The sequence below is a fragment of the Dunckerocampus dactyliophorus genome, chromosome 6 (genome assembly GCF_027744805.1).
Source record: "Dunckerocampus dactyliophorus isolate RoL2022-P2 chromosome 6, RoL_Ddac_1.1, whole genome shotgun sequence".
In the NCBI taxonomy this organism is placed as follows: Eukaryota; Metazoa; Chordata; class Actinopteri; order Syngnathiformes; family Syngnathidae; genus Dunckerocampus; species Dunckerocampus dactyliophorus.
Window position 1 is genome coordinate 14,514,560 of NC_072824.1, and position 14,040 is coordinate 14,528,599.

At 41.3% G+C, this 14,040-nt stretch overlaps 1 protein-coding gene across 5 annotated transcripts in view; it reads right to left on the reverse strand.

The window, feature by feature from the left end:
* Positions 1 to 14,040, reverse strand: part of LOC129183106 (inactive rhomboid protein 2-like) — a 62,243-nt gene that overhangs the window by 38,034 nt on the left and 10,169 nt on the right. For 3 of the 5 annotated variants that reach the window (XR_008570748.1, XM_054779982.1, XM_054779976.1), the window contains exon 2: positions 4,354 to 4,503. The exons of 1 other annotated variant lie outside the window; for it this stretch is intronic. Coding sequence is in view for 3 of the 4 variants with exons in the window: in XM_054779982.1 (XP_054635957.1) it covers positions 4,354 to 4,491 (138 nt within the window). In the remaining variant the exon portion in view is untranslated. Of the gene's footprint in view, positions 1 to 4,353; positions 4,504 to 5,298; positions 5,621 to 14,040 lie in introns of those variants that run through there. One more of the 5 variants, XM_054779977.1, reaches the window with a different exon arrangement.

Sequence of the window (14,040 nt, forward strand, 5' to 3'; positions counted from 1 at the left end):
TGGAAATCTCATATTAAATATAAGAGAAATATCTCTATATTGAATAAAGCAAAATATGTTCTTGACTAAAAATCACTCCACACTCTGTACTGTTCCTTAGTATTATTATATTTAATGTTTTGTGTGGAGATATGGGGAAATAATTACAAAAGCAATCTTCACTCACTTACTGTACTGCAAAAAAGATCTGTGAGGATAATTCACAATGCCAAGTATAGAGAACATACAAACCCTCTATTTTTAAAATCACAGATATTAAAATTTGCAGATTTAGTACACTTTCAAACCGCTAGAATAATGTATAAAGTTAATAACAACTCGTTACCCAAAAACCTAATAAAGTATTTCTCAATCAGAGAGGAGAAATATGATCTTAGAGGAAAATTAAACTTAAAACATTTATATGCGAGAACAACGCTGAAAACCCACAGCATTTCCGTGTGTGGAATTAAATTATGGAACAGATTGAGTAAGGAACTCAAACAATGTACCAAAATGAGCGAATTAAAAAAACAATACAAGCAGTTGATGTTTGCAAAATACAAGGCAGAAGAGTCTTGACCATCACAATGATGTTCTGTCAGGTTTGTTATTTTTTTTGTTTTTTTTGTTTATAAAAAAAAAAGTTTTGTTCTTTATTCATATTTATTTTAAGCCTTTATTTATTTATCTATTATTATTATTATTATTATTATTATTATTATTATTAATGTATATGTATATATATATATATATATATATATATATATATATTTTTTCTTTGGGAGGGGTGTCTCACCGTTATTTATTATGTATTATCCTGACGATCACAGAAAACATGACATGGAATGCAGGAAGTGAACTACATGTACTGTACTAGATGTAGAATGGATGGGGGGTAGGATTAAATAAGCTTTGCTTCTTCCTACTCCTTTTGGACAAGTGGAACTGTGAAAAAATGATTCATGAGATGTATTCCATTGTAACCTTCATGTTCAAATAAACTAAACCAAACCAAACCAAAATGGCAGCACCGGGTCTGCTCGGAGCAGGTGTCTGACTACAGTGCAACATGGCGGCCACAGCAAGTGGCTCTCTCGCTCTATACTTTGGTTCTCCTGACCTTCGGGCAGCACCGGGGCTTCTTGGAGCATGTTTGACATGAGGGCGTACTGTGGCGACCACAACTCCGCTTCATAAAAAGCCTCATACTTAGAGGAGATCCGTGTTGACAATTTAGCGGCATGGTCGCTATATTTAGTGAGTATATTTTCTTGCGTCATGCATTTATTCAGTAATTAAATACACACGATCAACAAAGGTGTATCCACCACGCAGGATCTCCACCTCTGATTGTGCAGCAGCACTGCAATGCCGACCTGAAAGCTCTAAAACCTACACAATGCAACCCGACAGAAACAGGCAGAGCTTGGATTCCTACTTCACTGGCAGCACCTCGCCTTGCGGGCAAAACAAGCAAGGGTGTCCAAAGTGTAGCGCCGGGACCTTCTGTGGAGCGTGGCACGGAAATAAAAGATAACAGTCCGAATTTCCCTATGAAAAAATACATTTCAAAAACGCCAATTCTTTAGCGTGAAAGATGACATACTAAAGGTCCTTTAGTAAAGGAATGTAATCCTAAGATGACATATTAAAGGAATATGTCCTTTTAATATGTCATCTTTCACTCTGTAAAGTTGCATTATTACAGCTGTCAATCGATTAAAACAGGGGTGGCCATTACGTCGATCGCGAGCTGCCGGTAGATCGCCAAGGTAGTTTGGGTAGATCACGTAAATGTCACTTTGTAGTTGTCATATGACATCAGTCAGCTGACATTAAGCTCCCCTCCTGATTGGCGCTTGCTCCCCCGCAGCGTTTCAAGCTACATATGAAGATGCAACTTTCATCTTTATTATTGTGATTATGGATGAACTAACTCTGCGGTAAGATGTCTATATCTATAACAATAATCTGTTCACTTGTAGCGGCTAGTTATGTAGAAAAAAAGTGTATTGCAGGGGTCACCAACGTGGTGCCCGCGGGCACCAGGTAGCCCCCCACGACCACATGAGGTGCCCGCAAGCCTGCTTTTCAGTTAATAATGTGAGAACAGTAGAAAGAAATCCATTCTGAAACATAAAATGTGAGTTGTGGACACGAGAGTATGGTGAGTTGTGGAGCATTTTGTTAATGTTCTGGTAAAACAAGCATATTCGCTTTGTTTGGGTTTAAAATAAGCTCTGAAAATAAATGTTACAAAAATGAGTAGCTCTTGGCCATTTTCATTTTGTAAAAATAGCTCTCACAAGGAAAAACGTTGGTGACCCCTGTTGTATTGTTTACTGGCTTTGCTTGGCGTCATGAACTCTCCTACAGAAATCAGTGTTTTCTACACGTTCACTTCTTAAACTATTATTTCACGACGAAATTAAAAATGTGCCCATTGGTGAAACCTTTTCAATATGTTGCCTTGACTTCGGCCTCATTGTCTTTTGCATCATCATTTTAAATTCTTGTATATCGGTAATGTTTGATAGCAAATGCTAACTGTAATACATGAACTGTGTGCCCTAATGAACGTTACATAGCTAATTTGACTGACATATTACCAGTACTCAGGTTATGTACACAACTATTTAGGAGTTATGTGGAATTATCTTTATTTCCATATTGAAGTGAATTATGATAGCAACTACTTGTACTTTGATTACCTGTAAACTTTGAAAATGTGAATGTAAAATACTTATCATTCATATTTACAATAGCATTTCAGAGTTTACTGGTTACAAAATACTTATCATTCATATTTACAATAGAATTTCAGAGTTTACTGGTTACATTTTGTATATGTTTTATAGAAGAGGTAGATCATTTTGACTTGTACTTGCATGCACTCCTGATGTACATGTAGAACGTACATAAATACACACTCATATTTTTTTTAAATAAATATAGTAAATATATATACCTTATATATTTATAGTAGTAGGTTGATCTTTGGGACTTGGTCATTTTAAAAATAGCCCGCAGGCTAAAAAAGTGTGAGCACCCCTGCATTAAAATAATCATGATTATTGCATTTTGTCCATAGTTAACTCAATTAATCACAATCAATCACAGATAGAGGTTTTTATCGCTAATAAATAGGGATGTAAATCTCTTTTTGGTAAATGAGTCGATACGCTTCTAGATACACAGGTTAAGATATGATTTAAAAATGAAATATTTTAAAAACAGAACAATTCAAGACAGTGTACACACGATACAATTCAATACGATTTAACGATCACATTTGTTGATGTAGACATTAATCTTACATTATAAAATAATGAAGCAATTCTATAAAAGTGGGCATTCTTACAGTATTTTCAATACTGAAAAATTCAGGAATTAAAAATACAGTATTTTGAATGTGTACAAGAGCACATCATATCCCCAAGTATGCAGTTAGGCAGGGATCCCCAACCACCAGGCCACGGGAAACGTTCAAGCGCAATGATAATTTTTTTTTTTTTTAAATAATTTTTAAAACAAAATAAAATTATTTGTAAATAACTACATACAATTTTATGTAAAGAGATATTAACTTTGGAAATATGGGCCATTTTTTATAAAAAAAATAATATACAATTAGAAATCCGACAGTTTTTGCATGTTTAATGCAAGCTTGTCCCACTTTGTTCGACGGTCCTTGAATGCATCATCTCACTCTCTCCTACGCTGCACATATAGACCACTGTATAAATGACAATTTAAAAATTCCGTTACTTCTCCAGTACCTTCTCTCTCTGGCAGTCGACGTACTCTGTGACAGCTCAACTCACAGCGACAGTATACTGTATACAAATAACTTTAGTCATGTTGCAAGAGCCATGTGCCAGGGCTTTGAAGCTAAAGTTATCATTCAAAATACCCTTTTCTTTGTCCATTTCTGCTCAATATTTGTTCCGGCTTGTGGCTCCACATCCACTGCTGTTTCCTCAAACAACAGCCTGGGCCAAAGGTCAAACAAACAAACAAACAAAAAAAAGTGCCGCTGAAGGAAATTTCCATTAACCCGTTAACTTTGACAGCCCTTATTATTATTATTATTATCATTATTACAGTGGTTTATTTGAGCTAAAAAAATGTACGGTAGACATTTTCAAAACGCACCTGGATGGTTTTGTGACTCGGTTAAATAAAAAAGTTTGTTTGTCCAGTCATATTTTTTCATTGTACTTTTCTTAAATTTAATGGTAAAAGTTTGTCTCCTCCGGTGGACCCAATCTCGTTTACTATCTCGTCTCCTGAGTGTCTCGTGACACCACCTAGTGACAACCATTCGAAAGTGGTATGCATATTGAAATTCCATTAAGGTAGTCAACCTACTTGCTTAGTTGGGTCATGGGACATCAACTCCTCAGGTTTAGGTATGGCTATGACAAGACTGGGCGGCTTCTTGCTTTTGAGGCGACTATTCGACGGGCTCCCATTGCGAGGTGGCCCGTCCCCCTCCTGTGATGCCATCCTGACAATGTTCTGGAGAAGAGAAAATAATGCCATGAAAGTTACTGTCTGCCATAGGAAACTATTCCATTCTATGCAACCACAGCTTCAAGCAACTGGCTCTCATCCAGGTTGATTTTCTCCAAAAATGCTGCCAACTTCTATTTTAAGAAAATCCCTAAGGTGGTTCGTAAAGGTCCTTGTTTTTACTCAGTGGGGAAAAAAAAGGTGAAAAGAATATACATTTCTGGTCACACAAAAGTAAAACTAAAGTAAATTAACAACAGCCATACAAGCAGCAAAATGGTTCCAGTGGAAATGTACTCAGGTGCATGGATGTTTATTTTAAGAATGAAATTCAATTCATTATTTAATTTGAAAACATCCTAACCCAGCTGCCACATGCCATCCATCATTAGCTTATTGGTTTATCTAAATACACATGGGTATGACTGATCTAATTAGCTAGAGGCTGAGGATGTGGCAAAGAAACATCAAGTCAGCCAGGTATTAATTAGAAATCAATTACTGGCATCTGGTTAACATGTCAATGTGTAATGAAAAAGAAACTGATATGGCATTGTTAAGTGACAGCGGATGAGATCAATCATGTGTGCCTCCAGCTGGTTAGATTAGATGAGATCCCCCTTCATCCGCATAGCAATAATGGCTAAAGAAATATTAGACTCAACCGTAATTCCACTCAGTTATATCCATTTTCCAAAAAAAGTGAAACGTGAAAAATGCTGACAGGAAATTCTATTCATATTACACACATTGACCGTTTGTCAACCCAAGGGCAGCAAAATACTGTACATCTCAACTTACTTGTCTACTTCTGTCTTTATCAAAGTCACAGTCACAAACAGGAACAAGGAACCAGCCTAGTCTTGAAGCTCAAAATATCCAATTGCAGACATTCAGTATTACTGGAGAAATGAGAGTCCCTGCACAAGTCTCTCTAAAATGTCATAAACAGTGGCCAACACGTCCATTCAGTCATTACTGTCTTGAGAGCTTTGACGCCGTTGTTGACTTGTGGTTCATAAAATCAATGTGGAGCTGAGGGGGTGTGTGTGGCAGGAATGGCAGCAGCAGAGAAACATGACACCAGCTCAGTCAATAGCCTGATTTTCTTCTATGACAGCTTCACATTGTTCATTTCACTTACTGTGGGCGCATTTTTCTTTAATGATAACCGGGGTTATGCTTCAATTTTACCCGACGTCTTTCACCATGTATAGTAAATATTTCAAGAGTAATCTAAAAGCCTAATTCGGCTCCCTTGAGAGAAGCACATACGGGTACATATAAAAACCCGCCGACCCAGCCACTTAGATAATGAAATCCTGTAGCTTTACTAATGGACAGAGAGCTCAAGTGGTGTAGAGTCTAGTGCTAAACGCAGTCTGCAGACAGTTAGGAACCACAGAGAAAAACGACAATATATCAGATAAGAGACTGTTCTTGTAATACGTCATACAAATGCATAGAAAATTTAATGCACTGTTGCCACATACAGTAAAGGTCTACTGCTAATTCAGATGACTAATAGTACCTAATGCCTAAACATGTTACGCTAACATTGCATCAATGTGTATAATCTACAGTATATGTACTGTATCATCATACAGTGTCAACATCAGAGCATATGGAGAAGTCTTTCTTTTAAAAAGGTCTCATATTACACCATTTTTACCATTTTAAATAAATCTCAGGAAGTCCCACAATAGTGTATTGGAAGTGTGTTGGCCAAAATCTAGCCTAATGCTGGAATTTAGACAGTTTAAAAGTGCTTTTAGTAGACTTGTAACGATTAGTTTTAATAACAATTCAATTCAGGCTCCATGGTTGCTGATATGATTCAAGGACGATATCGGTTCATTTTTTGAACGATACGATAGTCTGATTGTAAAATAAATACAGTCAAACCTGTCTTAGCGGCCACCTGTAGAGAACAGCCACCTGCCTATAGCGGGCACTGAAAAATCCGCCGCAGAAAATTTGCGTGTTCTAGACCCTGTGTATGGCGGTCACCTGTCTAACGCGACCACCCATTTTGTATCCCTTGGTCAATATCTGACCACATATAGTGGCCAAAATACCGACTCAAGCAGAAGCTTCATGCACGAAAAAGTTTCGTTTTTTAAGCAATGAAGCTGTCGTGTGTAGACTTTAATTACTGAGTCCTAGCTCAGTCACAATCATTCACAAGATCTACACAAACTGTCAGTTGTTCGACATGAAAAAAGCCATCTTCTTACTTTGCAATGCCGCCCTGAAAAGATCCAATGACGGCCAAAACGGTAATCTTCCCACTTTGCAATGCCGCCGTGAATAGATTCTAAAATGGCCAAAACAGCCGAATAAAACATCTAAAATTTCACTTAATTGCAGACTAATTAGAGATTAGAAGCCCATTCAATAAGAGAGGAGCGAGGGTATTGTTAGTTTACTATGATCTTCGCACCTCCTCCGCACTCTATTGTTCACGTACACACCCATTCATGACTGCTTCACGTGTATCCTGTTAGATCCCATTCATCAGGCTTGTTCACTAAAATTTATATTTCTTGCTTTTAAAATCGTGTTAAAAAAAAAAATCAAAGATCGAAATTTGTGACGTTCTGCAGGACAGGAGCAAGCGTCCCCTGTCCTGCGCTCTTATTTTGGCGGGCTGTGCCTTCTCCGGGGAGGAAGAGGCAGCCGCTTCTCGCCTGGTGGCCACGCAGCTGCGGTCAATTAACATTTGTGGCCAGCGCCATAAAAGGCCAGCGCCGTCGAATGTGCGGCGTTGTTATTGTTGTTATTGATATTACTAGTTTCCTCACCGGAGCTGTTACCTAGATTTACCTACCTGTTTATGTGTCAACAGAGCGTTTTCCCCTCTGTCTCTTTGGGTTTTGCTCCGCTACTTATATTTTTATAATTTTATTACCTTCTTTGATTTAATTTTTCAAATTATTTTTTAACACTACATTTTTAATTTTTGTGAACATGTTAATATGTGCGCGCACAAATTCAAAATGGCCGCCAACCTGTCTATAGTGGCCACATGTCTATAGTCGCCACTTTTGCCGTTTAACTTCAGCAGCCACTATAGACAGGTTTGACTGTACCTGGATACTGGACAGTGCAGATGGAAGTTTCCTGGAGTCCCCTTGTTTTTTTGTAAGGGAATCAGGTATAAATTAACTATGGCTATAAACAAAACAAGTAAACAACAATAGCAAATGCACATTTTATTTGAATAAAGTCAAACCCAACACTTCAGGTTGAATTAACAATGAATGAATTAACAGGGTGAATTAAATCAAGTCTGTGATTAATTCCATCTGATAAAACATGACTTGAATTTTGATTTGATAACTCATTCACTTCTCTACCCCAAGTATTAAAGAAGTTACAAATTTCATTGGTTCCTTTGGTTCCCATTGCTTTAACATTGAGTCAAGACAAAAGCTGTGAAGATTTTTTGATAATCAAAGTCCAGGGAAGAAAATCAAGTGTCATAATTTTCCATGTAGGGCTCGTACTTGCAGTGCAGCGGCATGCTCTATTCGTTTCCACGCCACACTACAAATTGCATGTACACAGTAATTCCGGGGCAAAATTAGCATATTTCGTATCAGATTTTAACGAAATTTAATCGGCCGACAGATATTAAAGTGAATTTATATCCTACATAACTTTTATCATGTCCTGAAGCTCCGATCCATGAGTTTGAAAGGCTTAAAGTTGGACTTAATCTTCAAAGGACTTGTATGACTCAATGTGGTCCAACACCAGTATAAAGCGTGGCGATGACGTAACAGGCAGACTGAATCGAGTGTAGTGTCCAAGGTGTAGGGCAGTGGTGTCCAGACTATGATCTGTGGGCCACAGTTTTTATTGGCCCGTGGCAAATTCTGAATATAAAGTATAACTGAATATGGCCTGTACAAGAAGCTTGAAATCAACTCTGTTGCACTTCTCAGTTTCAACACCAGATGGCGACTGTATCTTTGCAGTGTCACGTCTACAGGAGCCATAATGATCAGAGCAGCACGCCACGCAGAGCTCAGGACAGTGTTTATGATGTCAAGGAAATCACTGTACATAGCCAAGACAACATGTCAGCAATTCTTCGTTTACATTTTGGGCTTCTTCGAAGTTTTGGGTGGCGTTTGAGGGCGGGCGGCTAGGCGACCTGGTCTTCGGCGGCCAAATCTGGTTCTTGGGACATGGAATGTCACTTCTCTGGCGGGGAAGGAACCCGAACTTGTGAGAGAGGTTGAGACATTCCGACTAGATATAGTCGGACACACCTCGACCCACAGTTTGGGTTCTGGATCCAAACTCCTCGAGAGGGGCTGGACCTTGTTCTACTCTGGAGTTGCTGCAGGGGAGAGGCGGCGAGCTGGTGTGGGCTTATTAATAGCCCCCCGGCTCGGTGCCTCTGTGTTGAAGTCATCCCCGGTTAACGAGAGGGTCATTTCCCTACGCCTTCGGGTTGGGGAAAGGGTCCCGCGTACGCGCGGAACGGTAATTCAGAGTACCCAGCCTTCTTGGAGTCCATCAGAGGGGTGATGGAGAGCACCCCAACTGGTGACTCCGTCGTTTTGCTGGGAGACTTCAACGCCCATGTGGGCAATGACAGTGTGACCTGGAGGGGCATGATTGGGAGGAACGACCTCCCCGATCTGAACCCGTGCGGTGTGATGTTGTTGGACTTCTGTGCGAACCACAGTTTGTCCATCACAAACACCATCTTCGAACATAAGGATGTCCATAAGTGCACATGGCACCAGGACACCCTAGGCCGCAGGTCTATGATCGACTTTGTAGTCGTATCATCAGACCTGTGTCCGCATGTTCGGGACACGCTGGTAAAGAGAGGGACTGAGCTGTCAACTGATCACCACCTGGTGATGAGCTGGATTAGATGGCGGGGGAGGATGCCGGACAGACCTGGGAGACCCAAACGTATAGTGAGGGTGTGCTGGGAACGTTTGGCAGAGTCTCCTGTTCGTCGAGGCTGAGGACACAAACGCGGACAGTTCCATCACCGTGGCTGAGGTATCTGGGGTAATCAAAACACTCCTCAGTGGCAAAGCTCCGAGGGTGGATGACTTTCGCCCTGAATTCCTCAAGGCTCTGGATGTTGTGGGACTGTCTTGGCTGACACGTCTCTTCAACATTGCATGGAAGTCGGGAACAGTACCTCTGGATTGGCAGACTGGGGTGGTGGTCCCCCTTTTCAAGAGGGGTGACCGGAGGGTGTGTTCCAACTATAGGGGGATCACACTCCTCAGCCTCCCTGGGAAAGTCTATTCCAGGGTGCTGGAGAGAAGGGTACGACCGTTAATCGAACCTCGGCTACAGGAGGTGAAATGTGATTTTTGTCCTGGTCGCGGAACACTGGACCAGCTCTACACCCTTGCAAGAGTACTGGAGGGTCCTTGGGAGTTTGCCCAACCGGTCTACATGTGCTTTGTGGACTTGGAAAAGGCATTCAACCGTGTCCCTCGCGGTGTCCTGTTGGGGGTGCTCCGGTTTGCATGTGAGTGTGAAGCTTCTGGGATGAGACTCAGCACCTCCAAATCTGAGGCCATGGTTCTCAGTCGGAAAAGGGTGGATTGCTCCCTCTGGGTTGGGAATGAGGTCCTGCCCCAGGTGGAGGAGTTCAAGTATCTCGGGGTCTTGTTCACGAATGAGGGAAGGTTGGAGCGTGAGGTCGATAGGCTGATCGGCGCAGCGTCTACAGTAATGCGGTCGCTGTACCAGACCGTCGTGGTGAAGAGAGAGCTGAGCCGAACCGTTCGATCTATGTTCCCACCCTCACCTATGGTCATGAGCTTTGGGTCATGACCGAAAGAACAAGATCACGGATACAAGCGGCTGAAATGAGTTTTCTTCGTAGGGTAGCGGGACTCACCCTAAGGGATAGGGTGAGGAGCTCGGTCATCCGGGAGGAGCTCAGAGTAGAGCCGCTGCTCCTTCACATCGAGAGGAGCCAGCTGAGGTGGCTCGGGCATATAGTCCAGATGCCTCCCAGACGCCTCCCTGGTGAAGTCTTTCGGGCATGCCCAGCCGGGAGAAGGCCCCGGGGAAGACCTAGGACACGCTGGAGGGACTATGTCTCACAGCTGACCTGGGAACGCCTTGGTGTCCTCCCGGTGGAGCTGGAGGAGGTGGTTGGGGACCGGGAAGTCTGGGCTTCCCTACTAAGACTGCTGCCCCCGCGAGCCAGACCCGGATAAGCGGAGGAACATGGAATGGAATAGAATGTAAGTTATGTGGTTTAAATAAATGAATTCATAAAATAAAATCAATTATGAATGAATTTTATACTTTCATGCATACACTTTAAGTAATTCAATTTGTCTATTGTTCCATATTTCTCCTTTGGAAAAAACAAACAATAATTGCGAAACACTATTATATCGTAAAAAAATGTGCTGCGTTATTGCTAGAGAGCATAATAGATTTATGCATATATCTATTATCTATTCAATTACTTATAGGTAATAGGTAAACTTATAGGCCCGGCCCTTTATTTTTCTGGATTTGGCCCTCAATAAAAAAAAGTTTGGACGTCCCCCTGGTGTAGGGCATCTAAAGTCACTCTTTACAGGACAAACACTCACGAACTTGTGCTCTTTGGAGAGGACGTGTCGGCTACGTTTATTCAACTCCACATGTGCCAACCACACTGTAAACACAACAGTTTCCTTTACATGAAGTCATCTGTGCACCCCACTCAACAGGCATGACTCATCAACTTCCACCAAATTAAACTGTGTCATGAGCTGTGTCCTGCTTTGCTGCCCTCTGCCTGTGATATGTTGCAGTACACCTCCTGTGCCTGCTGAGAGCCTAATCATTCACACCTGCAGCCAATTACCGCCGGGCATTATATGTAGCTGCCAGACTTCTCTCCGGTGCCAGATTGTTGCCAGCTACTCACCAGTCACATGCTCACTCTAGCACCCGCTTCCATGTTAGCTTCTTTCTGGTCCTACGTTTCCCATGCTAGCTCTGTTCCCGCTAGTTTAGCCACCGTTTGCGGTGAGTGTATTTTTGTTCTTGCCTGTTTTTCCTGCTTGATCACTCAACGTTAACTACGTTGATATAATGTACTTGCATTATTATGCCATACAATCAATGAATAAATGGTCCAAAAAACGTCAATAGTATCATTTATCGACTGCAATTTGTAGAACTATCGTCCAGCAAAATTTGTTATCGTGACAGGCCTAACATCACGTCACGCGTTCAACCCTGACAAAGAGCTATAAATGCAGGAAGAAGCAGGACATATTTATTTCTACCCCTTCTCTATGGCTCAGCAATTACTGATAAATTGTTCACATCCTGTTTTTAACACGTTCATACTTAAATTACTGTTTTGACATTTTTCCATAAAAAAAGAAAATAAAGCATTGGATCTAAGCACGGCAGGCTTTATATGGATGTGTATTTTTTAGCTCTTTTAATTATAAAGACGTTTAACGTTACTCGCAACAGTGTAATGGTTTCGGCTAAGCCGAGATCCGGAATCCAAAACTGCAGAGTCGGATGTTCTGTAACAAAAATTTTTATCCAAAAATGAATAACACCAGGCAAAACAAAAAACATATGAATAAAGCAAAGTACAACAAAAACAACCTCCCGGACTTAGTCACGGGGAAACAACAGGAGAAAAGGAACTGAAAGCGCTGCTATAAGGAACAAATAGCTGGAGAAAAAAGGTAACGTATCAGTATTTAACGTAATTGGAATGTCAAGAGCTTTAAAATAAAATTGCAGATGCAATTGTAATAGCTTTATTAATGTAAGCTATTTTTATGACACTCCTATTTTATTACCACTAATAGACAGGATGTGTGCCGCTCTTATTTTGAAGGCCGGAATTGTGAAGTGTGATGTGTGTTGAAAATCTGTTTTGACTATGGCTAAGTGAGATAGTTATCGCGTGCCTCTTGAAGCCGTGGCTAACACGTTGGATGGGTTACATCAAGAAGCACTAAATGACAACTCATACAGCCTGAGCCGCTGCCGCTGGGGAAATATTTCTACACACTCTTACCGTGCAAGCTCACCGCACCATAGCGCGAAGTCCAGGCACATTGAGGGGGAACTACCGCTGTTCCTAAGGAGCTGAATATCCAACTACCAATGTGAAATTAACAGCAACAGAGACGAATATCCAACGTCCAAGATGAAACTGACTTCACCAATATGCAGAACTAACCCTCTTGTCATGCAATCAGTGCGGTAAAGAGAGAGGAGAGAGAGAAAAACACACATGCACATATAAATTTATCAAGGAGAGCTAAATGATTGTTTTTTGTTTTTTTTTTACCGTTCGATTAATCGATTTATTGCATGTTGGCCACACAGCCAGGAAATCGGGAAGATCTGGGTTCAAATCTCCACTTGGGCATCTCTGTGGAGTTTGCATTTTCTCCACGTGCGTGCGTGGGTTTTCTCCGGGTACTCCGGTTTCCTCCCACATTCCAAAAACATGCATGTTAGCTTAACTGGCTAAATTGTCCATAGGTATGAATGTGAGTGTGAATGGTTGTTTGTCTATATGTGCACTGTGATTGGCTGGCGACCAGTCCAGGGTGTACCCTGCCTCTCGCCCAAAGTCAGCTGAGAAAGACTCCAACATACCCCCACGACCCTAGTGAGGATAAGCGGCATAGAAAAATGGATGGATGGATCATCGATTTATCAAATACGTGACAGGCCTACGTGATGTCAACTCTGTGAGCAACCACAACTCTCGTTGACTACTTATGACATCAATAAAGGGTTATCAATAGCAGGTTAGATGTAAGAGTGAACTAGCAGCCCACTCACTGAGGTCACACAGATTCCACAGAGTCACATGTCAAAGCAAAGCCGAGGCATCTCAGCGGTGTCATCCATTTCTAATCACGTGACTTGGAAAGTAGCCTTGCCAACAAATGCCCAAAGGGTTCAACCAAACACCTTCACAACTCAGTGTATAGCCCTCCTCTGAGTAGTGACACTGTCACCATGGTTGAGCCTTCCTTCCACAAGGCACTAGAATTGTGAGACTCGCCTTGGTGCAGTGTTACTCCTACCTGGCAAGTTCACTGGTGTTGCAAATACACGCATGACAAAGTGCATTCAATACTCTATTACGTCTAAACGCATGTGTGGAAAAGATGCTTCATTAGCTAGTGAGCCGCACTACTTGGATGGAGCACACTTATTGCTTTTGAGTACAGACAGGAATGAAAAAATCCTAACAAGAGCGAATAGGCAGCTGTATCATTTTATAACAAACACAATCTAGTCAATAGTGAATAGGTGTTATTTCAGACAAACCTTCGTGTAAAAATATTTTGCAGTATAGCATACCATAAATACTATAAAACACAAATAGAATATATCACACATGGCTGCTTTGAAAACATCCACATTTTCACCCGCTGTGTATTTTTGGCATGTTTCACACTCTGACTCAATGTTGAGAAACGACAATGCGCCTCCACAGCATAGTTCCCCCTCAGTTTGACTGAAATACATCCAAACAGTTGCCAAGATGCATGT